Genomic DNA, 27,073 nt, shown 5'->3' on the forward strand with positions numbered 1-27,073 from the left:
GGAATTCGAGACCAGCCTGGCCAACATGGTGAAACCCTGTCTCTACTAAAAATACGGAAATAGCCAGGTGTGGTGGTGGGTGCCTGTAATGTCAGCTACTTGGGAGGCTAAGACAGGAGAATTGCTTGAACCCGGGAGGCGGAGGTTGCAGTGGTCTGAAATCATGCCATTGCACTCTGGGAAACAAGAGTAAACTCTGTCTTAAAAAAAAAAAAAAAAAAAAAAAAAAGACCACGCGCGGTGGCTCACACGTATAATCGCAGCACTTTGGGAGGCTTAGGGCAGTGGATCACGAGGTCAAGAGATCGAGACCATCCTGGCCAAAATGGTGAAACCCCATCTCTACTAAAAATACAAAAATTAGCTGGGTGTGGTGGCATGTGTCTGTAGTCCCAGCTACTGGGGAGGCTGAGGCAGGAGAATTGCTTGAACCCAGGAGGCGGAGGTTGCAGTGAGCCGAGATTGCACCACTGCATTCCAGCCTGGTGCCAGAGCCAGACTCCATCTCAAAAAACAAACAAACAACAACAACAACAACAACAAATAAGACAGTGAGTTCAGGCCTTTATTCTTCCTGATCCCAGCAGCAGGTGGGGAGAAGGGACCCATGGAGAGTCTAAGAGGGAGAGGTGGGTCTGTCCAGGGACTGGGGAGGAGTACAGGAGGAGCGTGCGAGGTTACCGGGAGGGGCCCTGCCTGCTGGGTGGTCTTGAGACAAGAATGTAAGGAGATGTGCTCAGAGCAGCCCCTCATATGCTTTCAAACACCAGGCAGCAGCGTGCTTCCTTCAACCGCCCCTCTCTGCCTGCTCCCCTCAGCTGGGCTGTCGTCAAGGAGGGTGGATTTTTCATTTGGCATCTTTTCTGCATCTTCAGCTGCCCATGTCCCAGGGCTCCAGCGAGGTTAGCAAGTAGGGAGGAGAGGGGAAATGTGGCTGGGGGAGGTGGAGGCTGTGGCTTTTGCTGTTTCAGTCATCTATTGCCTTATAAGAAACCACTGCAAAGCACGAAGGCTTAGAACAGCAACCATTTTATTTACTCATGACTCTGCAACCAGGGTTGGGCTGGGCTGGTTGGTTCGGCTGGGTTTGTTGTGGTCACTCATGAGTGTGAAGCTGGTGGCACAGCTGGGGCCTGAAGTCTGCTGGGATATTGGAAGTTTGAACTTTTCTTTCTCTTCGTAGTCTTAGAACTGGCACTGAACCACTTCTGCACTGCACTGATTAAAGTCACATTCCAGCCCAGACTCAAGAGGAGTACAAATACAATGGTGTAAATCCTCAGAGGTGTGGGTTCACTGGAATAGAAAAGGATATCACATCAGTTGGTGGAGAAGGCAGCATATATGTGAATAAAACGCCCTACCTTTCAACTACCTTCTCTATGGATCTCACAGTCTTGCCTCTAGCATCATGGTCTTAACAACTGTTATATCAACACACTACCTTAAAAACATTTTTTAGGGTATAACACATTTTGAGAGCATGCTCAGGTACCTCTTGCACCCCATTAGTTAGAAAATGCCCCACTCCCGCATCCAACCCAGATATCTCATCTCTATCCCCTCATCACACTCTTGGTATCCTGCGTCCTTGCCTATCTAGGAGAGGTCTTGGACAACAATCATAGCTTAAGCCAAAGGGAAATGCTGGAACTGAAGGCGGAGACTGAGGCTATTAGGGAGAGTAAAAAGAGTGGAAGGTTTTTCTCTCCATCTCTTAAATCACAGCAGGTCAGTGACTGCCATCTGTGATGCAGGCCTGGGGAAACAGTGGCAAACCTGCCTCAGGAAAGGGGCATGAGGACATTTCCTAAGCACTGTGTCTTTAAGAGTGTTGGGCCAGAAGGCGACTGTGTGGCTGGGTGGTGTTGAAATGTACTGGGGCACAGGGTAGGATGTCTTTTTAAACAAATTCCTAAGCATAACAGCTTCCATGATATCACCCTCTGGGAGCTGATGGCCACTAAAGAAACCCTGGTTGAGAATATCTTGAGTCACAGAAAACTTTTAAGTTTGACTAAAAGAAGAATTTTCAAAATAAATAAATCATGTGATGTCTATGAACACTTATCATACACAGAGCACTCTTCTCAGGGTTTTAGGAGCATTAGCTTATTTTCAACAACTGCCCTGTGAGGTAGCTACTAGACCTCCATTTACAGATGTGGAACTGAGGGTAAACGAGGGGCTGAGCAGCTCACCCCGGGACACCCAGCTGTGAGTGGCAGGGCCAGACTTGAGCCCAAGCAACCTCCTTTTGGAGCCTGTGCCTTGGCTACTAGTTACACTGCCCTAAGGAGTCCCTGCCTCAGGCCTTCACCTGATTAGGGAACCTGGCTTTTTACAGCCAAAAGCTGGGCTCTTTGCCTTTCTTAACCTGAGCAAGAGGGCTGGCACCTCCATTCATCACTTCACTTTGGACAAGTTGTTGCTTCTGAGGCTCAGCTAATTAGAAAATTGTTCCTGAGTTGATACTTCTGGTAAAAGACCAGTTTCTCTTTTTCTGTGTCTTCCTGTATCATGTATATAATTATTTCTGTGTCTTCCTGTGTCATATATGCAATTATTTATATGTTACATATACATATGTGCATATATAAAGAAACATAGCAGGGCACAGTGGCTCACATATGTAATCTCAATACTTTGGGAGGCTGAGGTGGGAGGATTTCTTGAGCTCAGGAGTTCAAGACCAGCCTAGGCAACAAAACGAGACCTTGTCTACTAAAAAATAAACTATTAGCTGAGCATGGTGATGCAAGCCCATAGTCCTAGTTACTCGGGAGGCTGAGGCAGGAGGCTTGCTTGTGCAAGGGAGATTGGCTACAGTGAGCTATGATCACACCACTGCACTCCAGCCTGGGTGACAGAATGAGAGCCTGAAAAAAGAAAAAGAAGGAAGGACGGAAGGACAGAAGGAAGGAAGGAAGGAGGGAAGGAGGGAAGGGAGGGAGGGAGGGAGGGAAGAAAGGAGGGAAGGAGGGAAGGAAGGAAGGAAGGAAGGAAGGAAGACAAAAAGAAACATAAATGTGTTTGTACCTCCAGTTCAGAACACTTTGACTATCTAATGGATATGCAAAAGAAAATAATAAATAGCTTTGGGAACTAAAGAATAAACATACAGGAATTTCCTTCCAAGCTCAACAAACACAATAATCCCTGTAGACAGAACCACTAGTACTTAAATAAATAAAGAGAAGAATAAACACAGGGCATGTGACTTAACTGGATAGACATTTGCTGTCATTAGAAGCTGAGCTATGGACTGACATTGGGTATTGATGCACAGAGCAAGTATAATTGCAGTTAGCTACCAGTGAACACTGGGCACTGATATACAGTGGACACTGCCTCCAACAGACATTTTCCCTTTGTGGATATTGGTCATTGGTGGAAGCTATCATTCATATGATAAACATTAGATATCAACCCACATTTGCACCCTGGTGAACATTAGCCAACAAGGAACACTGAACATTGATGGGCAAGGCCCTATTAGCCTATGATGACCTCTGTTATCACAGACATTGCCCTTGGTGGAGATTAGGTATGCGTGGGCGTTAGCACTGGTGGACTTTAAATTCTGTAAGCATATAAAGTGAGTAAGGGGTAGGCCTCTGCCCGCCATATTCCTGGCAGTCCAGAAAAACAGCTCATGAGCTGGTTTGGTGGCAGCTGGATGGTAGAATCTACCTCTTTAGCCACCTTTTCCCTCTGAAAGCCTTTTGGCCATGGCAATTTGGGGAAACCAGGGAGTTGTGTGATAACAACAGAGGGACATTTCTGAATTTGGAAGAGTCTCATTGGCTTCCTGAACTACAGAGGGATTGGATTACACACAAATCCACACCTACTCTCTTCTGCCATCCTGACCAACACTGTCTGGGTGTTTGCCCCTCCTCTAGAAATGAGATAATCAAATCGCAGCAGGGCTGGCTTCTTGGGCAGTGAAACCATGGAAGGACCCTGTGCTTGGTTTAATGCTCTGTTCTTGTCATCTTGAAATCCTAATAACTTCGAACAAGGGGCCCCACATTTTCATTTGATACAGGCACAAATCATACAGGCAGTTCTGAAGCACAGAATCCTGGCCATGGACCATGTCAACTTACTCATCTCTGGGCCTCAGTTTCCCCATCTGTGAAAAGGGGCCAGGAGAGAAAGGACTTTAACTTTGAACTTCGGCTTTTTATACTCTAAGATCTAGAATCAACAGTCTGATTGGAGCTATGTAGAACTGCATTAACTTCTCCAATTTATTTGAAAATGAAAAAGCAATGGAATCCCAGTGCTCTCTGGTCTCTCAGGGCACCTCTACCCTCTCTGATTCATGGGGTTTACACAGCTGGCCCAGCCCCTGGGGTAGGACAAGGAAGAATGTCAGAATTGCCATCTGACAGATAAAGCCTGGCCTATGCTGGTTTCTTCAACTGTATAGTGACAAAAAACCTGGTGCAGTTGTGAGGAGATGATGGCATGTACCCAAAGCATGAGGAACACATAACCATAGCTGGCCGCTGCATTACTATGAAAGGCATAAAGAGACTGGTGACCCTGCTGACCCAGGATGGTGAGCTGGGCCACAGCTGACGGTGAGTACCTACTCCATGACCCTGTGGATTACCAGGTGTTGTTCTGTGATTCTACAGTCCCAGAACTTTACAAAATTCTTCAGTTCTGAGTGACAGTTATAAAAAACGGACTCAGACTACATGGCTCTGTAATCTACTTCATAACTCTATGAAGTTGAGCTCAGGAGTTCAAGACCAGCCTGGGCAACAAAACGAGATCTTGTCTACTAAAAAATAAAATATTAGCTGAGCATGGTGACACAAGCCTGTAGTCCCAGCTACTCGGAAGGCTCTATGAAGCTGGATGAGGGCAGGAAAGAGCACTTACAGGCTGTCATTTTGTGCCAGGCACAGTATTTGGTTCTCTACAAATGTTACTTCATTTCTTTTTCATACAGTCCTGTGGAGGGAGCTATTTTCCCTTCCTTCCTTCCTTCCTTTCTCTCTCCCTCCCACCCTTCCTCCCTCCCTTCCTTTTTTTTTCAGGGTCTAGCTCTGTCACTCAGGCTGGAGTGCGGTGGCACAATCTCAGCTCACTGCAGCCTCAACCTCCCAGGATCAAGGAGATATTTCCTCTTTCTTTCTTTGTTTCTCTTTCTTTTTCTCTCTTTTCTTTTCTTTTCTTTTTTTTTTTAAACAGGGTCTAGCTCTGTCGCCCAGCCTCCCAGGTTCAAGCCATCCTCCCACTTTAGCCTCCCAAGTAGCTGGGACTACAGGCGTCACCATGCCCGGTTAATTTTTAAATTTTTAAATTATGTTGCGCAGGCTAGTCCTAGTTTTGAATTCCTGAGCTCAAGCGATCCTCCTGACTCAGCCTCCCAAAGTGCTCGGATTACAGGCAGGAGCCATCGTGCCCGGCCTTGAGGGGGATATTTTCATCCCTATTTTCCAGGTTCAGAGAAGTGAAGTGACCTGGTCAAAAATCACACAACTGGTTAGTGATGAACCCAAGATTTCAACCCTTTCTGTGAATTCCAAAACGGATTCTTTGCACTAATTTTCCTGATTGCGTAAGATTCGAAGGCCCTCGCCCTGAGCACCAGGGTTCCTGGAGGGTGGAGTAAGGCAGGGCGAGGGTAGTCCGGCAGGCGTGGAGGGACTGGCCTCATAAAGCAAACAGCGCAGCCCACTTTGTTCTGCAGCCGCCCTGGGCCTGGCTCCTGGCCCTGGGGTGTCTGGCCATGCGTGAGCACGAGATGGCGCTGCGGGCCGGGAGTGTCCGCAAGGGGAAGGAGGGGCGCGGGGACTCCTGGGTCGGCTAGGCCCGCCGGGGCTTCCACTCTCCTTATGGCTGGCAGGAGGCCAGGGTTGCAGGGTGCAGGGCAGGTTCCCCAACAGGAAGGACGAGCCCGCTCAGCGTGATGGCATCCACGCCCATGATCTCACTGGGCCTTCACCCTGCCCCGTTTTGCAGAGGAGGAAGCCGCAGCTCAGGCAGAGGTGACCTGCTCCAGAACTGATTGCCGCAGAAGCCCCCTCCTTCCCTTCGCTGCCTCCGCACTTTGGCCCTGTGTTTAAGGCCTTTTTGTTCCATGGCCCTCCCTCAAGGACTCCTTCCACAAGCGGGGACTTGGGAAAACCCTGACCCAGTGGCTGAAAGTACCGTGATCCCAACCTCCATCTGAAGCCTCTCTTGTCCCAGGAAATGTGGGGGAGGTGTAGAACAGGAGGACTGTGGGGGCCCGGAGTCTCACCCTGACCTCCCTCTCCCCCTCACCGCCCTGCGCCATGCCTCAGCCCTTTCCTACCTTGACCGCTGGGTGCCAGCCTCGGACCCAGGGCCTCAGGTTGATACTTCTCCCTGGGGAGGCCTGATTACAAGATGGGCAAGCTCTCTACCAGTGCATATGGCCTGAATGTTCTGGGCACAGAGTAGGTATCAGGGAAAACCTGACATTAGTGATGATGGTAGACATTCCCTGTAGACTGGCCAGTTAGAAGGAAGAACTTGGTGACAGCAGAGCCACCCAGATGAGCTGCAAGCCTGATCTCTGTCAGTGGAAGTGTGCAAACAGGAGCTGGGGTACCATAGCAGTTGAAGCGCCAAGGAAGAACAAAATACTGTTGCAGTTCAGAGGAGAGAGGTGGGAGGGGCTAGGGAAGCTTCTGAGGACCGGCAGGCACTAGGTCTACTGGATGGGAAGGAGGTTGAGAGACAGGGGTGAGGACAAGGGCAAGGTCCCATAGTAACACCTGAGCAAGAGAACAGGTGTGCAAGGGCCTGCCTGGCATGCTCATGGCTATGGCTGGAGTTGGGGTGACAGGAACAGCGGGGAGGGCCGGGGGAGATGAGAGTGAGCAGGGTGCAGGAACTCCCTCCCTCACGTCACCTTACTCCCCTAATCCTGAGATTATCAGGCTTTTCAGGGAGAACAAGCTGCCCAGGGCATGGCCTAACCTGATTCATCTTTGTGGCCCCAGAGCCCAGCCCAGGGATTGCCAGTGGACACTGGCTGAGTGAAGCAAAGAACTTTTTATGGTGTTTATTAAATCAAGGACCAGTCAGATAGATGATGGGCTAAGCAGGTGGGGGAAGACAGAGCTCACTGCCCTGTGGGGTCTCTGTGGGCCAGCCCCTGATGCCCACGTGGCCACTGATGCCCAGCTTCCCCCAACACCACAACACAGGCCCAGGACAATATCACAAAAGTGAACAAATGCAACCTTTTTCTGCTTGTACAAATGACATGTCTCCATCCCCGGCCAGCAGGGGTGGGGCAGGCGGGTTGAAAGTGATAGTCCATTAAAAAGGCAACAACTTTTATAAAATGAAGACTAAGGAAACAGCCCAGGGTTTGGAAGCTGAGATGCTACCCTGGGGGTCGAGCATAGACATGGGTGGGGGAGACCTTGCCTCCTTTCACGGCATTCCTGGGAGGGTGACAAGGGCTGTCGCACTCAGGGCCAGTGGGGACTGAATCCAGGAGGCCCCTTGGAGCTCCCAGCCAGATGAGGCTCCAGAACTGCAGCAACTCCTTGGAGCAGTATCTAGAGGATGCTCAGGGGAAAATGGGTAGGTTTCCAGTCTGGATGCTGGGGGACCCCAACCCAGGGTGAGAAACTGGCTAGGCTAGAACCCATGTGCCCTAAAGCTTCCAGAGGCTCCGAAGGGCAGAGTGACTTAGCCCATGCCACACAGCTGGTCACCAGGCCCACAGTCACACTTGTGAGGCTCTTGCCTGTCCTGCTGCTGCTACTCCTGTGCTAATGGGGAATGGGCAAGGGCAGCAAGGGGAGCCCAGGTGGGGAGGGTGGGGCTTATTAGAGGAGACAAGAAAGTACAATGGGCCCAGCTGGGAGGCCAGAGGCTGTGCTCCAGTCATGCCACTGCCCCCTAGGAACTCAGATTAGCCTTTTTCCTTCTCAAGGCCTCAGTTTCCCCATCTGTCACATGAGAAGGGTGGACTTGATTCTTTGCAATTCCTTCTACCATTAAGGTTCTAGGGAAATAGAAAAGGAGGAAGTGGGTCTCACGGCCTCATGGCAAAGAAAGGGCTATGTTAGAAAAGAAACTCATGCCCCTGAGTGACTGGGCCACGGGCCCAAGGGAACACTCAGCCCAGTGGACCTGAACTCTGCCTTGCAGCAGGGGGTCGCAGCCACCCTCTGCCCATCTCGGGTCAGGCCGGCCCAGCCATGAGGGAAGGCACTTGGGGGATAAGTGGGGAAGGGAAGCAGGAGGGGACCAGAGTCTGGTTTGGCATCGAAGTCCCTCTGCTCATGGTTTGGGGGAGCAATGTAGACAAAGGGGTGAGACTTTGCTGCTAGGTGTGACTCCCAGGTCCAAAGCCTCTCCTAGGCCCACAACTCCTGCAGTGACGCTGCAACATAGGCCTGCGGGCTCCCCACTGGTGTTGGCACATGGAACATAAGTCATTCGGGACCAGAAGCAGCCCAGGACAGCAGTCTGCTATGTGGCCCTGGGCCACACCATTCGTCACAAGATGTTGGGCCCCCTAGCAGCAGATTCCCGGGTGTCTACGCAGTGCAGGGCCACCTTGGGGCTGGAGCCAGGCCTCCGGGGGTAGGCACCCTCCCGCACCAGGCGCCGGCACCACACATCCTGGCCCACGCTGACACTCTGCAGTGCCGGGAGGTGGAGAAGCAGCGCCTCAGGGAGGGGCACCAGGTTGGTGCCCGAAAGGTCCAGCTCCTGCAGGGAGCTCAGGCCTGAGAACACCTCAGCTCCTGCCCAGCTGAGCTTGGGGTTGCCCGACAGGTCCAGGACCTGCAGTCCTGGTAGCTCACGGAAGCCATAGGGCGCCAGCTCAGGGAGCCTCTGCAGGCTGGCCAGAGACAGGTGTGTAAGGCCTGCCAGCCCCGCGAAGGCACCCGGACCAATGACAGCTAGAGGGTTCCCATCCAGGCTCAGGTAGCGCAGGGGCAAGTCTTGGAGGTTGGGCACAGCATGGAGCCGGTTCCAGGCCAGGTTCAGGCTCTGAATGGTGGGCGCAGGCAGGCCGGCCCTTGCGGGGTGGGGCACGAGGCGGTGAATGAGGTTGTGGGAGAGGTCCACGTGTAGTGCCCGGCCCTGACTGTGGGTCGTGAAGGCAGACACTGAGACCTCCCGGAGCTGGTTGTGGCTAAGGTTCACGTCACTCAGGGGTGAGCTGGTGAAGCTCTCGGCTGGCAGGGCTGTCAGGCCATTGTGGCTGAGGTCAAGCGACTCCAGGTAACGAAGGCGGGAGAAGGCAGTGGGTGAGATGCTGGTGAGCAGGTTGTGGCTGAGATCCAGGCCAGCCAGCGTCGTGTAGCCCGGCCCCGCCAACACCGACTCGTTCACCATCTCTAGCCGGTTGGAGGACAGGTCCAAGTGGGCTGTGTCCAGAGGGATGGGCACTGGCATGATGTGGGGGCCCAAGCCACTGCAATCCACCCGAGTCAGGCTGAAGCTGTCGAAAAGGCCGAAGGTCTCCACCTCGCACTGGCACCCAGGAAAGCATGGCCGGGTTGTCTGGGCCCCACTCACGGCCAGCAGAAGCAGCAGGGGCCACGGCATGGTGGGGGCTAGAAAGAGAGCCATGGGTGAGGACTGAATGCACCAGATGGTCTAAACCCACCGCACAGAACATGAGCCCAGTCTAGACACCGTTGGAAGGTGTCACAGGCCCCAACCTCCTGGAATGCTTCCTGGAACACTCCCCAGAGTTCCTAGACCCAGTTCCTCTCTGGCCTCTGCCTCTCCATCTGTATGGTAAAGGGGCGTGAGGCTAGGTGGTGAATTTTCAACTAGAAGAAGCAGACTCCTTTCTTAAACAAGAGCAGCAGATGAAGGCAGGCCTGGTCTGGCTGAAGTGAGGGGGACCTGAAGCCCTCCACTTCTGCCCACCATCCCTGCCTAGGGTGTTAGGAAACCCACCAGACTAGACGGCTTCTCGGGCTGGCCTCTCCAGCTCTGATGGTCCAGAGTCCCTGGGTTGGTCTAGACCCCGATCCCCGGGTGAGGGGCTCATCCACTGGGCTGAGGGTAGGGTGTGCCCAGGGTGCCCCATTCTCTGCTGAGCAAGTGTTATGTGTCAGGTGCTGTTCTGGCTGCCCCACAGCACAGTCACATCTGACCCTCACGACCCCCTTGCAAGGCAGAAAATTGTTTTACCAAAAGGGACTGGGCCTTACGTTAAGACACTTTTGGACAGCCACACAACAGAGTGGAGTGGCACTAGAGGGGACACTGACAGACAAAGCACCGCCCACTGCTGTGGTCTGGCTGGGGCTGAGCCAGGCCTGAGACCCACACTCCAGACTTCAAGACCAGGGCTCCCTCCCTGCAATGGGGCCTGCAGTGACTACCCCACCACACCCCTACTCCACCTGCCCTGTCCCCCTAGCCTGTCATCCAGAGGCAGGATCTTCCCTTCTCACTGGGCATCCTGGTGTCCAGCGTGGGTGTCTATACTCCCAGATGGGTTCTGGGGACACCTGTCCCGAGTACCTTTCCCCCTTACCCTGTCCCTTCCCCCAGCAGATTAAGCTACTACACCTCTTTCGTGCCTCCTTTAACCTTGGGCAGGCAATTAGGCTGCTCCCCCCATTATACAGATGAAGAAACAGAGGCTGAGAGAGGAATAGGGCTTTACCCCAAACTAGTAAAATGCAGGGCAGGAATGGGACCCAGGCCTGCTATACTCCAATTCCTATATTCATATGCATTGCCTCCAGTTGGACTGGCAGAGTAGCTGGTGGAGAGGCAGGATGCAGGAGGGGCTTTTCCCACTGACACATACTATGGCACGAGCCAGTGTCCCTCCTCAGATCTCAGTTCCCTCTGTACAATTACAGTGGTGGCTGCCACAGATGCCGGGCGCTACATATGTGTTGTCACATCTAGTGGTCACACCACCCACTGCTGTTGGATTCAAAGCCTGTGTTCACGTCCACTGTAGCTCCTGGGATGCTGGTGCTCAGTGGTGCTAGCATGAGAAGCAGAGGGCTGGGCAGTGGGAGCCTCTAACTAGACGAATTGGATAGTCTGTGGTCACCCCTGCCCTGCACAGCGGCCTGCAGTCTGGGAGACAGAAGGCACTAAGCTTCCTTCTAGCAGGGTTCTTCATCTGGGTGGCCCTGCTCTGGGCCCCCTGCCCTCCTGCCCATCCCTCCCTCTGCCCTTCAGGAAGGAGGTGAGATGGGGGGAGGAGATGGACCAGGGACCTGCCCCGCTTCCAGACTGGAAGGTGGGTGGGGAGGGAGCAGGATTGTATTACCAGCCTTGCATGAAACTTTAAAGAGCTAGCCACTTGATCTGCACTCTGGCTTTGCCCAGGGGCAGGGAAAAGTGGGACTCTTCTCCCCTGCCCCCATCCCCATGTAGGCCCCTCCTCTCCCACCTCTTTCTTTTGTAGAGGCCAATTTCAGGATTAAATCCAGCCCAGGTGCGTCCTGGGCATGGTCCCAACCAAGGCAGGACAGAGTGTTCCAATGTCTGGAACCAAAAGGAAAATACTAAGTTGCTCCAGGCCCCCTTTGTTCCCCTGGGTGAGCTCCTCACCGCAGGGCTCATTACCACCAAAGGCCCCACCTCCCCTGCTAAACTGATCTGCTCATTCATACCCACCCTTCCTGGGGTTTAAACAAACACCACAAAGGCCCCAAGATTACCCTTTGATTCCCAGAGGGGATTATACAAGGGGTCCGTGAAATGCCAAATGGCCTCGTATGAGCTCCCACTTACATAACCAGCAACTCAAAACACTGCCCAAATCCACTCCCACCAGAGGGGACCTCTCGCTGACCCTCTTAAAGTCTCAGCCTTGTCCTCTGCACTAAAGGGTGGCAATTTCTGCCCTGCCCTCTTCACCTAAGTTGATTAACCCTTACTGCCAACTGTGAAGGGCTGTGCACATGCACAGGGCGGTCATAACCCAGCAGCCAGAAGATACAGAACTGAGGCAATGGTAGTAACAGCCGATATAAAGAGGCACCTGATGTAAAGAGGCAGGAGTTACCTAGGTAACTGTTCGCAGATGCTCCCAGGGCACTGGACTAGGTTCCTTGCTCAGCCCTGCACAGTGGACACCTCTCCCGGGGTTCCTGCTCTGTGCCGGGCCTATGCCCAGGGCTGGGCATTGGCAGTGGGAAGTGCCAACAATGACAGTCCTCACTCTCTGCTAGTGCTGGACACACATGCTTTCATTCAGTCCACACAGTCACTCTGTGAGCCAGCAGTCTCATCCCCATTTTAGAGCAGAGGAACTGAAGATGGGAAAAGGAAGGTGGCTGACCATCTTTAGCAGGAGTGACTTGCTACACTGTGCAACTCTGGGAAGTTGTATTAGTCTGTTTTCATGCTGCTGATAAAGACATACCCAAGACTGGGCAATTTACAAAAGAAAGAGGTTTAATTGGACTTACAATTCCACGTGGCTGGGGAAGGTCTAACAATCATGGTGGAGGGCGAAAGGCACTTCTTACATGGCAGTGGCAAGAAAGAATGAGGAGGAAGCAGAAGCTGAAACCCCTGATAAACCCGTCAGATCTCATGAGACTTATTCACTATCATGAGAATAGCTTGGGAAAGACTGGCCCCCATGATTCAATTACTTCCCACTGGGTCCCTCCCACAACAAATGGGAATTCTGGGAGATACAATTCAAGTTGAGATTTGGGTTTGGGCACAGCTAAACTGTATCATTCCCACCCCTGGTCCCTCCCAAATCTCATGTTCTCACATTTTAAAACCAATCATGCCTTCCCAACAGTCCCCCAAAGTCTTAACTCATTTCAGTATTAACCCAAAAGTCCACAGTCCAACGTCTCATCTGAGACAAGTCTCTTCCACCTATGAGCCTGTAAAACCAAAAGCAAGTTAGTTACTTCCTAGATACAATGGGGGTACAGGCATTGGGTAAATATAGCTGTTCCACATGAAGAAATTAGCCAAAACAAAGGGGCTACAGGACCCAGGCAAGTTCAAAATCCAGCAGGGCAGTCAAATCTTAAAGTTCCAAAATGATCGCCTTTGACTCCATATCTTGCATATCTGAGTCATGCTGATGCAAGAGGTGGGTTCCCATGGTCTTGGGCAGCTGCACCCCGTGGCTTTGCAGGGTACCTTTCTGGCTGCTTTCACGGACTGGCATTAAGTGTCTGCAGCTTTTCCAGGTGCACAGTGCAAGCTGTTGGTGGATCTGCCATTCTGCGGTCTAGAGGATGGTGCCCCTCTTCTCATAGCTCCACTAGGCGGTGCCCCAGTAGGGACTCTACTGTGACCCCACATTTCCTTTCTGCACCACCCTTGCAGAGGTTCTCCATGAGGGTCCCACCACTGCAGCAAACTTTTGCCTGGGCATCCAGGTGTTTCCATACATCTTCTGAAATCTAGGCAGAGGTTCCCAAACCTCAATTCTTGACTTCTGTGCACCCACAGGCTCCACACCATGTGGAAGCTGCCAAGTGCTGTTGAGCTTTGGTTTGGGTTTTGTAAAATGAACAATTATCTCCTTTTGTGGATGCTCAAAGAGATTGGGTCACCTGCCCAAGGCCAGTGAATGATAGTTCTGGGACCTGCCAAGTCTTGGGGCTTGCACCCTCTGAAGCCATGGCTGAGCTGTACCTTGGCCCCTTTTAGTCATGGCTGGAGCATCTGGGACACAGGACACCAAGTCCCTAGGCTGCACACAGCATGGAGATCCTGGGCCTGGCCCGAGAAACCCTTTTTTTCCTCCTACACCTCCAGGCCTGTGATGAGAAGGGCTGCCTTGAAGAACTCTGACATGCCCTGGTGACATTTTCCCCATTGTCTTGGGAATTAACATTCAGCTCCAAGTTACTTATGCAAATTTCTGCAGCTGGCTTAAATGTCTCCTCAGAAAATGGGATTTTCTTTTCTAATGCATTGTCAAGCTACAAATTTTCCAAACTTTTATGCTCTGCTTTCCTTATGAAACAGAATGCCTTTAACAGCACCCAGGTCACCTCTTGAATGCTTTGCTGCTTAGAAATTTCTTCTGCTAGATACCCTAATCATAACTCTCAAGTTCAAAGTTCCACAAATCTCTAGGGCAGGAGCAAATTGCTGCTGTCTCTTTGCTAAAACATAACAAGAGTCACTTTTGCTCCAGTTCCCAACAAGTTCCTCATTTCCATCTGAGACCACCTCAGCCTGGACTTTATTGTCCACATTGTCATCAGGTTTTGGGGCAAAGCCATTCAACAAGTCTCTAGGAAGTTCCAAGCTTTCCCACATTTTCCTGTCCTCTTCTGAACCCTCCAAACTGTTTCAACCTCTGCCTGTTACCCAGGTCCAAAGTTGCTTCCATATTTTGGGTATCTTTTCAGCAACGCCCCACTCTACTGGTACCAATTTACTGTACTAGTCCTTTTTCATGCTGCTGATAAAGACATACCCGAGACTGGGCAACATAAAAAAGAAAGAGGTTTAATTGAACTTAACAGTTCCACGTGGCTGGGGAAGGTCTCACAATCATGGCAGAGGGCAAAAGGCACTTCTTACATGGCAGTGGCAAGAGAGAATGAGGAGGAAGCAAAAGCTTCCTGCATTCAATTACCTCCCACTGGGTCCCTCCCACAACACATGGGAATTCTGGGAGAGACAATTCAAGTTCAGATTTGGGTGGGGGCACAGCCAAACCATATCAGAAGTCATGGAGAGTGAAAATGGAGTTAACAATCCCTTCCTCAAGGAGTTGCCGCAAGGGCTAGAGATTGCTTGTGTGAAACACCCAGCACAGTGCCAGGACACTGACAGATGTGCAGCCAATGGTAGACTGAGACACAGTCACCAACTACGTCCCTCCCCACACTCTGGGACACTCACAGGGAGGTGACAGGGCAACTGTACCTGGTGACAAGATAAGTCCTGCAGGACTGTCAGGAGCCCTAGGTCTCAGTGCCTGTTCTGCCATGGACTGTCCTCATCTCATCTCTGAACAAGTCTCTTCCCCTTTCTGTGCCTCAGTTTCCAGCTTCACATTAAGAGGTTCAGTTTAGATAATCCAACTCCAGGGTTTTGGGATTTTAAAGTTTAACAAAAGCACATTCATTATCCTAAATTTCTAAATTTCTACTAAGTATATACAAAGCACTGGGCTAAGCCAGGAGGGAGTGGGGAGTAGGGGGCAGGGGGTGGTGGTGACGAGACAGATACTAGGGTCCCTGTCCTGATGGGGCTTACAGACCAGCAATGAGAATAGAAGACCAACTTATAACAAGATCACTAACACCAGCTTTGGACCCAGGAGACTAGGGCTCTAGTCCTAGGTCTGCCACTATCTGTGTGACCTTCCCTGTTTTCTTTATTTCTTTGAGCCTTGATTTTCTTATCTGTGTAACAGTATTCACATTGCCTCCCTCTGGGACCCGTACTCTACCCCCAGGAGAAAGAGAAATGAAGACTGGTAGCCACCAAAGAAGGCTGAGAAGGAAAGGGATCTTTCGGTCAAGATTCAACATTTATTTCCAAACCATGACCTGCAGATAAAAGATATCCACTGATTGACCAGATTATATAACACAAGAACAGGAGGACAAGGGCTTAGAAACCACATCCATCTGTGGATTGGGGGATATACTGTAAGACCTTCCAGTGCAAGGGCCATGAATCATGCATTGTTGGGCCCACGGGGCCAGGTCCACAGTGACTCTAAGTTTGCTGATGGTCTGCAAGGACAAAGAGTAAATGTTACGGCCCAAACAGGCCCCAGGCAGGTCTCCCCAGTTGACACCTCACACACTGCTATGAGACATCTCTAAAACAGCTTTGGCCACATCACTCTCCTTACCAGAAACCTCTTGGGTTCTGCTTTTTACTTATAGAAATCAAGTTCTCCCATGCACGAGGCACCTGCAAGTTGTCACCACCTTCTTCTCCCCTCCCACCTGTCCCCAGCCCCCCATGTGGATTTGAACCCTCCTTGACAGCCAGAGTGGGAACAGTCTTCACCTTGATGGACTCTGAACAACTCTCACCCTCTGCTAACACATCTCCAAAGTTGGAGAATTCCAGGGCTTGGGAGCTAGACGGCCCCTTGGGGATCATGGGTGACTGGGGCCCGGAGAGGGGCAGTGACAGCAAGGAATGGCAGAGCAGGGCCCAGGACCTAGGACCTGATGCCTCATGTGACTGCCAGAACTGCATGCATCCATCCTGCCTGCCCCTGGCCTGCTCCCAGCAGAACAAAGCCTGTTCTGTCCACTCAGTCCCCCCCACCCCTCCCTCCTGGCCTCTCACCCCACAGGCTACCCACAGGCCTCCTTCAGTAAATTCTCTGCCATGAGTTACCTGCTGTTTTCCTACTTGATGTGTGAGCAGCATGGGGCAGTGCCGTGCCTACTTTAACTGTGTGTTCTTTCCCCCACCTGGGATCAGAGCCAGGCCTAGAGGGTGCGTGGAGGAAGAGCAGGATGAACCGGTCAACTGCAAGACCCAGACAAGGTGTGAACCTAGCTCTGTACCCACCAGCCTTGGGTAAGTCTTGGGACCCGCTCCGAGGGTCCTCAGCAGGGCTAAGAGCACAGGATTGTTGAAAGAATTAAATGACCGAATGGCAGGCATTCCACTCACTATCTGCTACACAAGTACTCAATGTGTGGTAGACAATGACGGTGATTTGTTAAGCCTTCTAAAGGCAGTCACCATGTGATCCTTCATGTTCCTCCCCAACCAAGTTCCTAGTGCAGCCCAGGAGTGCAGCAGGTCCGAGACTGCCTGTGATGACATTCTCCAGTCACTTCCCTGGTGTCTGCTGATAAGGACAGCTCTCTGGGTGTTGGGTTCCAGATTGAACCCACCTGGCCCCAGCTGCCTGACCCTGGTGCTGCACTACAGCATCTCTGGTCTGTAAAGTTTTCCAGCTCCTCCCACTGCCCTCAACAACTTCCACAGGGCACTGTTGGCACAGGGCCCCACTGGCACAGAGCCCCAGCACCCTCCTGAGACTGGCCTTTGTCTCAACCGGCTGTTCCTCAATGCAGAGCTGCCTCCCACCCTGCTCCCCTCAGTCATGAGCTCACTCAAGCTGATGCCAAGGAAATCCCCAGGTGGACGGTTTTCAGAAATGTCCTGCCCTCCAACCACTTTGTCAGCTCTGGAAATGCAAGGCAGAAAGAATTTCAAGGCCAGACTCCCGGAGCCCCGAGGGCCAGCTCTTGCAACAGACCCGCTAATGCAGCACATCTGGACAAACACAGCAGCCCACCATGTGCTCTCCATCAGCATCTCACTTCTGCCTCACCACAGCCTTGACCCAGGGGATACTGTCCCTGTTTTGCAGACATGGGAATGGATGATATTCAGCTGGGAAGGAGAGGACCCAGGACTTAACCCCAGATGTCTTAGCTCCAAATCCACTCTGCCTCAGCTTCCAAATGAGCACATGTGCAAGACAGCTTAGACCTGGTCATGCTGAACTGTACTTACATGTTTACCTGTCTATCCTACTGTGGGCAGGGATGGTATTAGGTTCCTTTTTATGCCCTTGAAGCTGAGCACCGAGCCTGGTACAGAGCAGACACCATGTGAAGATGCACCAAGCATCTAGAATACCGCTACCTCACCAAAGGACACCTCTCAACCTCTCCCATGCTTCCTCAACTACCATCTGTTCAGTCACCCTGCAGAATCAGCAGGTTAGACGGCATCGTATCTACTTTACAGCTGCGTAAAGAAGTCCACAGAGATTCTGTGATCTGTCCAGAGTCACACAGCCAGAGAGGATGGGGCTGGACCAGGACCCAGGTATTCTGACATCCAGTACCTGGTCCCCTCCATGACATGATCCCAGGGACCCGTAAGCCTAACAACTTACCCAAGGAGGATAATCTACAGGGAGATGGGCAAGGCTCCCAATAGGATATTTTCCTTCCAGTATGTCTTCTTCCTGAAGATTTTCAAGTTCCCATCAACTTGAGGCAGCGTACATGGACACACGAGGAGGCGCTACGGGGCAGAGGGCAAGGGTTCTGTAACCAGGCAGTCTGGGTTCCAACCCTACAGGGCCTTCACTGCTCTGAGGCTTGTTCGTGCCCTCACCCCTCTGAGTCCTCATCCGTAACATGGTGATATTCCCCATGCTGGTCCCAATGGGTCACTGTGATGATTACATGAGGCAAAGTGAAGACCCAGACCCGGCCTGGCACACACTGGTATTCACTGAATGTTGGTTCCTGTCCCCAGTGAGTGATTTTAGGGACCAGGGAAGAAAAAGGTGCTGTGACACCAGCAAATCCTGAGGCAAGGCAGGGGCTGAAGATGGAGAAGAATCCACAATTCATCCCAGAGGCCTTGGATCTTCTCTCCACATACCATCCAGGATCCCGGTGTGGCTACGAGGTGCTGACAAGGCACTCCCAGGAGACTGGGAAGGGCGAACTGGAAAGGTCTCAGAGGCCAAAGCAAGCAGAAGCTGCTGTGTTGCCTGTGACAGCATGAGGGCTCAGCATCAGATCCGCAGCTCCCCCTGGGTTGGTGGAATCACTGTCTTCCCTCTCCCACATCCCTAAGCTGGACAGTCACCTCCCACTGTCCAGGTCAGGCTCAGGAGACCTGCTGCAACAGCCTCACTCCTGGCCCCTGACTTCAACTGCCAGCCATGCTGGGCACCAGAATGCACTTCCCAACAGAAGACCAGGACCCTACCACAGCTCCCTCTTTCAAACCCATCCCACAGAGACAGCTTTCTAGTCTAGAGGCCTGTGACTTTTCTAGAGCCACCTGCCTTTTTGCACAGGTTGTTCCCTCTGATGAAGACAAAGATACCCTTCTTTGTCTACCAGCAAATTCTCATACATTTGATTCAAAAAGCCCCCTCCTCTGTGAGGCTTTCCCAGTCTAACCTGCCCCTCACCCAGGAAAGACCACCCATGCTGTGAGCTCCCATGGCCCTTGGGCTGCCCCTGTCAAGGTACTGGCCCACTTCTGTGGCCATCTACGAATCGGTGTAGATGGACAGAAAGCTCCCTTCTGCTTTGTGGGGAACATAACAATTGGTGCAACCCTGCAGGATGCTTAGGGCTCTGCCCGCTGGTGAAATCAGGTTTAGGACCAGAGTCAATGCTGTCTCTGCCTTCTATTGTCGGTGCAATCCAGTGAATTTCTGTCTACACAATGTAATACATAGTAGAAACCACTTTTCATTTATTTGCACATGTAATTCATCATCTTATTTAATACACCAGATCAGTGGAGCAAGAATTAATATCCTCACATTTTAAATAAGTTACTTGTCCCAGGCCACAGAGGTAGGAAGCAATGGGGTGGGAGTAAAATCCGGGTCCTTTGACTCTAAGAGGCTGGATCACTCTGCCTCCAGCTTGGTCTCCTGACCTCCAGCACCACCCACAAGCCAGAGACCGGTTTCACAGAATTACCAACCCCACCCTGCTGTATCTGTTTAAATCCTCCAGGAGCTCTCCATTGCCTACAAGGTCAAATCCCACTTCTCCGCCTGGCATTCAAGGCCTTGGTGATTTGGTCCCTGCCTTCCCAGCCTCAAGTTCAATTCCAGTTCACCACCCTCAAGACCTTGTGTCTGCCGATCCACCATGCGGACCACCTGTGCTGTTTTCATGCACAGGTCCTGCACATGCTGATCCTTTGGTGGGAGATACTTCCTGCCTCCTCTCTGTGTACCCACTGACTTCAAAACCGCAGCAGGAAGAAACTCCGGTGAGGCCCCTCCCCTGGGTTATTCCCACAGAACCCCTCTTAGGACTTGCTTTGGCCAGGGGGCTTTCAGGGAGGACTCAACCCTCTTTATGAAGTGTCCTCAGTGCCCAGGCCAGCCTTGCTCTGAAAAAGGAAGCATGAACTCTTAAGTGCATCCCCTGTGTTGACCCAAGAGTTATGATTAAGAAGAAAACTGATCTGGACTCTACCACCCACAAACTGTCATTTAAAAAGTAAGAGGAGAAAAGGTCAATCCCCCTCCCTTCCCTTTCCATTTTTGACTCATTGATCAGCTTTTGCCTTTCCTGGTGTTGGAGGAAGGGTAGGTGGAAGCCTGGTGGCTGTAGCATTGCAGCCTTCCTGGGCAGCAAAGTAGTGCCTGGGAATAGGTCAGGTCAGAATGGAGGTGTAGGTTAAACATCAAAGTGTTTCTAGGTTCTGGGATCTGAAGCAGTCAGCCAGAACAGAAGAGGCTCTCAATACTTCCCCTTACAGAAGGGAAACTGAGGCCGGAGAGGGAAAGGAAAATGCCCACAGTTGTCTCTTTCCCAGGTTAGCAGCCTGTGCCCTTCCATCATGTCTGCAGCATCCGACAAAGCTCTAGGTTAAAGACTGGAGTGAGCGGTGGGGAGGAGGGTGTTTAGGGTTACCTTTGCGACTTAGGCTCAAAAGCCCAGCAGGCTCCTGCCGCTCTGAGCTCCCCCTTCTCCGGTCAGTCCCAGGCGCTGCAAGTCTAGACTTATCCGGAAGGCAGGGCGCACAACGATGAAAGAAGGATCGAAGGTCTTGAGTCACCTCCTCGCCAGGCCAAAAGTGGGCTGGCGCTGCTCTCCGCCTGGCTCCAGCAGCGCGGGTTATTCCCACCGCACGCCCCAAGCCGCGAGGGAGTTCTCGCCCTGTCCGTGCCAGAGTGACCGCGACTCCGCGAAGCTGAGCAACTTGCCAGCGCCGCACAGTGGGCCAGTGGCCGTCCCAGTTGAAACCTGTGTGTGCGAGGCTCCCACGGCCCCCAGCCCAGCTCCGGGTCCTGCGAGCCGGCGCCTCGGGCATGATCTGAACTGGCAGTCGCTCGCTCCCCTACCAGGTCGGAGGGTTGGTCCCCCTTTCCCGGGGGCGGGCTGCAAACGGAGAGCGGGTCTCAAAGCGGAGCCTGTCTCCCCACCAAACAGATACAACTCTCTGGGTCACACTCTTTCTAAGAAGCGCGGGGAGGGCAACGCCAGCCGCCCTGTCCCTTACTTTCCCCAGCCCAGGACCGGAGCCCGGGACCCACCTCTCACCTCCTCCTCCCAGCCGGGGTCTGCGGGGGAATCCGCACGCTCCTCCCAGCCCCTGCCCGGCCAGTCCCCAGGCGCTGCCGATCCCCGCGACCACCAATCCCATCGCAGCCCCTTGCGGTCCTGGGACCTCAGGAGGGGGAGGAGGAGGGCTGCCGGCGCCCCCGGCCGGGCTGCGGTGGGGAGGACTGGGGCTGTTGCCCGAGGAACCGGGAGAAAAGTTTGGAGCCAAGTCGTGGGCCCGAGTGGACAGCGGGGGAGCGGGGAGGTGGGGCGGAGTTGGGCTCTCAGCGCGCACACCCTCTGTGGACACCCAGCCCAGACACGTCGGCAGGCACCGACCACGTATGCGGACACACGCGATGCGCCCACCGACGCCCACAGCCAAGCGCAGGCCTGCAAACGTGGACACCGGCGCAAAGCAGCCGCGCAAAGCCACGGATACACAAAGGCACCGGCAGCAGCGCGTCCCCGACTGCAAATCCACAAAGACCCACAAACATGAGATGCACGTGTCCGCACAAAGACCCACACGACCCCCGGGCGGAGCCTTTGTCTCCCGCAAGCCCTCTCCCCTGGGTTCGCGTTCCTCACTCCCGCCCAGCCCCAGGCGTCCGGCTAAAGTTGAGGGGCCTTGGCGGGACCCAGCCCCGCCCCTGCAACCGGCGTCCCCCGCCCGCCCGCCGAAGGGGCCGCGAGGCTGGGGTCGGGGACTCGGGATCTTCACCCGGAGCGCGAACTCTCGCCCCGTCCGGGGACCCGCACCCACCTGGAAGCCTGCGCCGCAGCCGCCTCGGCACGCTCACCCCGGCGGCCCGGCCGCGGGCCCTCCGGCCGCCGCTTTTCTCCTCGCGGCGCGGCCCGCCCCCCGGTCCCCGCCCGCAGCCGGGCTCCCCCCTGCCGGGCGCCGGGTGGCGGCTCGGGCCAGCCGCGGGGCGGCTCAGGGAGTGTCGCCAAAGTGCCAGCCTCTGCCGGCGCGAGCCCTGCCCGCGGAGCCTGAGCCGAGCCCGGGTTCCACTCTAGGGAGCGTCTCAAAAGTGCGCAGCTCCCGCCCCCTCCAGTAGGCTTCGCTCACAGCTTCCTGCATCCCGGATCCCTGCCCCCTCCCCCTGCGCGCCCCAGCAATCTAAGCAGATGGCCTCACTGTCGGGAACATCTGGAGGTCGCCGGAGTACGTGCCTCTGTGTGTGTGTGTGTGTGTAGAGAGAGGGAATTAGTTGCTAGTAAGGAAGAGATGGGGTGGGTGGGTGAGGCCTTCCTCTTTGCCTGTTCACCGCCCTCCCCGTTTTTTTTTTAGAGTGAAAAAGGTTCAGGGACGACAGGGAGCCAGAAACCAAGAATCTGAAGCAGAGAAAGACTGGCTGAAAGACGAACCCACAGAGAAGAGAGAGCCCGGCTCGGGCAGAAAAGCTGGCAGGAGAGGAGAGAGAAAGTCAACAGATTGAGTTTTTCTTTTATGGAGGAAACCATTGGCTTCTGGTTAGAGTTCTAAGAAGGGAAACTGGCGTATGAGTAGGCAGCAGTTTCAATCTATTCCCCCTGCTACAGCTCTTGGGCTCTCATCCCTCTTTATGCTACAAAAAAAAAAAAAAAAAAAAAGGCGGGGGGGGGGCGGGGCAGGAAAGCATCCAAGACACTTTAAAATGAGGGTTTGCAGGAGAAATGACCTGGTGGACGCATTCCCTAGGAGGGGAGAGTTGGGTGTGTGGGTGGCTCCCAGTGTACACACCCAGACAATGCCTACCTTCGGAGAGGGGCAGTTCACAGGTGGGGGAGTTGATAGAGGCTTTGATCTTGGGCCCTGGACCTCCCAGGAGCTTCTCCTAGACTTTGGAGGGCCTCGGGGTGCAGAAATTGGGCAACGTCCCCCCTGCAGTGGCCCAGACTCGTTAACACACCCAGTCTGTTTGCTGCTTCTTTCCTTATTACTTTTTCTTATTAATTAAATTTAAAATTTTTTTAACAAAAGGAGTTGCTTGGGCCTGGGTGTGTGCACGCATGCGGGTCTACTTTGGGAAGAAGGAAGACACTAGAGAGGTGGTGAGGTAGGAGTAGAGGCCACTACCCTAGGCCTCAGGCCAGCAAAATCATCTGCTGCCCAGAAAACAAACTGGTCTTGCAGGCCCTCCATGCACTCAGAGCCATTGTGTGGTCTTGGGGATGCACTTGGTTTGAGACCTGTGGACCCTGCCAGTTAGGGACGTGCAGAGAAAAGGCTGGCAGCCTGGTCTCATATGTGTGGAAGCAGGGAGAGCTCCCCTCTCTCCTTTCCATTCATCGTCCTCACCTGATTAGAATCCCAGCTTTCAGAACTAGGAGGCCTTCTGTGATCATCCAGCTCACACTCAGGAGTCTTTGGGATGGCACCGTGGGCCCTTTGGTGTCCAGTGTCTTCCTCACTGTTGGGCTTGAAAGGGCTGCAGGGATTCAACTCCACAACCCCTGGGACCCATAGAGAGGAGTCAGGCCCCTCCCATTTCCCACCTTCCCATTCCCTCCCCTCTCTGAAGGCTCCCTGCCTAGATGGAAGAGAGACCTGGATGGGAGCATCCGGTGAAGGCCAAGCTTGGTCAGGATTCAGTTTCCAGCCCTGCCACTTACCAGTTCTGGGTAACTTTAGGCAAGTTACCTAACCTCTCTGAGACTCAGTTTCTGCAACTGTAGAAGAGGCTATTCTGAGGAATAAACAAGGTAATTTAGGTAAAGCGTTAGTCTGGCTCACAGGAAGCTCCTTTGTGTGGTTGCTAAATGTCTTCCGTCAGGGACTGGGGTAGAGGTTGGAAAGCCCAGCAGGCTTGGGAGGGGAGCGTGCCTGGGAATGACCTCCGTACTCCCTAGCTTGTCTAGCTTATATTCCTGCTGCTTCCTCCCCTCCCATAGGGACATTCTTTGGAAGAAATGGCACCCCCCTCCCCTTGCCCTGAACTAACGATTTCCATCCTCTACTCCATGTGGAATTGTTTAGTGAGTCTCAAGTTCAGCATCTGAGAACTGGAGATGAAAATACCCAACTGCCCGGGAACTCAGGGAAGCTAACTCCCACTACATTGTGTGTGCAGGGTCTAGCCAGCTGGGCTGGAGGCTCCAGACCTCACATTTAACATAAAAGTGGGCCTGGCGCGGTGGCTCAAGCCTGTAATCCCAGCACTTTGGGAGGCCGAGACGGGCAGATCACGAGGTCAGGAGATCGAGACCATCCTGGCTAACACGGTGAAACCCCATCTCTACTAAAAATACAAAAAACTAGCCGGGCGAGGTGGCGGGCGCCTGTAGTCCCAGCTACTGGGGAGGCTGAGGCAGGAGAATGGCGTAAACCCGGGAGGCGGAGCTTGCAGTGAGCTGAGATCCAGCCACTGCACTCCAGCCTGGGCGACAGAGCGAGACTTTGTCTCAAAAACAAAAACAAAAACAAAAAAAACCAAAAAAACAAAAACATAAAAGTGATCAACAACCCTTCACACTTTGGCTGGTAGCTGGCAGCAGTTTCTGAGCACTTCCACATTCATCATTTCCTTTGATCTCCCCTTAGGGAGAGGTGGCCTTGAAGGGCTTCAGCTGGTGGATCTCCATGAACTTTACCCACCTCCCCTCATAACTGTGCCTCCAGTTGAGAATCTCTGTGCCTCTAGACTCTCCTCTCCTGTCTGCTGTCCACATTCCAGCAAGAGTGCCCTTTCTAAACTGCAGATCTGCAAAATGGATCATGACACTTGCCTGCTTAAAACCTTTCAATGGCAAAAGCCAAACTTCTTGGCGTATCATTCAAGGCCTGTGTGATACGCCCCCACCTCACTTTCACTCTCCAGCATCAGTTCTAGCCACCCCCTCGCACACGTCTCAAACTCTAGTCCCCTAGTCACCTGGAAAGAAGGGAAGGGAGGTGGACATTCTCCATTCAAGTCTGTTCAGTGTCCTCGCCCCCAGGGAGCTCTCTCTCTGGTGAACTTGGCCTCTCCGTCTATAATATTGCCATGCCCTTTGTATGTAAGCACCATCATTTTCACTGTTCTCTTCCCCTTCTTGTGATCATCTTGGCCACTGTGACATGTCTGAGATTGTGCTGGATACGTTTAAGATCATGATTTAATCCAAACAACCACACTAGATGGATAGTGGTGTGGCCCAGAAAGGGCAGGAGATCTGTCTGGGGTTACATAGCATGTTCTCTGCAGAGCTGGAACAACAGTTAGGGCTCCGGTGCTCTTTCTGTTACCTTATAATCTCCACAAAGAGCAGAGGTGGCGTAGCAGAAAGGCCTGGGAATCTAAGGATTCCACGTGCAAACTGTCACTCTATCCCTGGCTAGCTGTGGACTTTGGGTAAGTCATTTCCTCCTCTAAGCCACAGTTTCATTACCTATAAAATAGGGATAAATAAGAAGTCCTACCTCCCAGGGATATCAGGGTGATCAAAGGAATCAATACAGATGCAAATGTGTTATAAGCCATAGGGTGCAGTGTGCTTTTATTTATTTATCTAGAGATGAGGTCTTACTCTATCACCCAGGCTGGAGCACAGTGGTGCAATCATACATAGCTCACTGCTTCCTTGAATTCCTGGGTTCAAGGGATCCTCCTGCCTCAGCCTCCTGAGTAGCTGGAACTACAGGCACACCACCACCGTGCCTCGCTAATTTGTAAATTATTTGTAGAGACAGGGGTCTTATCTTGCCCAGGCTGATCTCGAACTCTTGGGCTCAAGCAGTCCTCCCGCCTTGGCCTCCCAAAGTGCTGGGATTACAGGTGCGAGCCACCGTGTCTGGCCGTGGTGTGATTTTAACTGACTTACCTGAACAGCCATACTGCAGCTGCAGGTGATCTGTTGAAGATCTCTTTTCTTGAAGAGCTCTCAAGTGGAGGTCAGAAGACACTATTCGTCCCTTCAGCTGCTTTGCACGTTTTCCGTGTTTTGAGACAGGCCTTTCATTTTCTGTCCTTCATTATAGCTGTCAAGCCCTGACCAGAAAACTCTTCAGATCCTATGTATCTCCGTGAGCCTCCAGGATCTCTATTTTCCTTGCTGCATTTTCTTCTTTTCAGCTGTCAGAAGCTGGCAAGTCTTAAGTTAATAGAGCATCAGGACCATGTGTGGAAATAGCAGACAACAAGAGCCGGAAGAAGAAGGATGTGTCTCCACGCCCGCCCCCAACCCTGACTCTGTAGATGTGGCGTGTGGCAGGTTATGTTTTCTAAAAGTTCCTCTGGTGATTCTGATGTCAGTACGAGGGCTGTGGGACATGACCGAATACCTTGGAGTTGGAAGACCTTCCACGCATGTTCTCATTAAACCTCCGAGCAGGCTTCTTAGGTAGTTGATTATTCCCTCCATTTTACAGATGTGGAAACTGAGAGTCAGAAGTGACTTACCCAGGATTGCACAGCTGGAACTGAAAACTGGCTCACAGACAGAACTCCAGCCATTCCTCTGCCAGGCGGAATTCTGTGTCTGGGCTTTGCTGGTGTCTCAGCAGTCAATGCATGACAAATGCCTCTCCCATCCTGCCAAATCAAATGCTTCCCTAAATATTTCTCTCCCACTCTTCCACCTCCATGCTTTTTCCCCTGCCTGGAATGCTTTTCTCAGTTCAATCTACCAGCTGCAGTTTTCACTGTCCTCCGAGCCCTGCCACCTCCTGCACAAAGATGTTTCCATTTTCCACAGTTTCTCTTCCTTTGAGCCTAGAAACACTTGGTCTGTGCCTCAGTACAGCTGTCTCTTCAGCCCAACCTCCTGCCTCAACTTGATGCTCCAGCATCCCCAGCTGTTGGGGTTTCCCGCAGCTTCTGGCAGTTCCTTGCCACCTCTGGGTCTTTGCTTCTCTTTGTGCCTACAGAAGTGCCCCTTGCCCTGCCCCACCTCTTACTTATTATTCAAAATTCAGCTCAGGTATCACTTCTTCCAGGAGGCCTCCCCTGACCTCCCCAACTCCTAATTCTACTATTAGGAGCCCTTCCTCTGTGATGCCATGGTATACCAAGGATACCTCTGTAATGAACAAGATTGTTCATTCGTTCACCCATTCATTCATTATAGCAAGGTGCAGACTCTGAAGCCAAACCTCAGGTTTGAACCCTAGCTTCAAAGTGGGCAAATTCTTAACCACC

The 27,073-nt window shown here is 52.7% G+C and overlaps 1 protein-coding gene across 4 annotated transcripts; it reads right to left on the reverse strand.

The window, feature by feature from the left end:
• Window positions 1-551: 551 nt before the first annotated feature.
• On the reverse strand, window positions 552-21,929 carry TSKU (tsukushi, small leucine rich proteoglycan). 4 transcript variants are annotated; one of them, XM_030918697.1, is made up of 3 exons: window positions 21,739-21,914; window positions 20,343-20,810; window positions 7,032-9,578 (listed from the first exon to the last, which is right to left on the reverse strand). In XM_030918697.1, exons 2-3 carry the CDS (start codon window positions 20,740-20,742, stop codon window positions 8,509-8,511), a joined length of 1,470 nt encoding a protein of 489 aa, XP_030774557.1. In that variant the 5' UTR covers window positions 20,743-20,810; window positions 21,739-21,914; the 3' UTR covers window positions 7,032-8,508. The 4 variants fall into 4 exon arrangements, 3 of the variants coding, with proteins under 3 accessions (XP_030774557.1, XP_030774558.1, XP_010365074.1); XR_004053712.1 differs by lacking the exons at window positions 7,032-9,578; window positions 20,343-20,810 and adding an exon at window positions 552-1,296 and having other exon boundaries at window positions 21,739-21,929; XM_030918698.1 differs by lacking the exon at window positions 20,343-20,810 and having other exon boundaries at window positions 21,739-21,913.
• Between the last annotated feature and the right edge of the window lie 5,144 nt (window positions 21,930-27,073).

This window comes from Rhinopithecus roxellana, chromosome 15 (genome assembly GCF_007565055.1).
Source record: "Rhinopithecus roxellana isolate Shanxi Qingling chromosome 15, ASM756505v1, whole genome shotgun sequence".
Classification (NCBI taxonomy): domain Eukaryota; kingdom Metazoa; phylum Chordata; class Mammalia; order Primates; family Cercopithecidae; genus Rhinopithecus; species Rhinopithecus roxellana.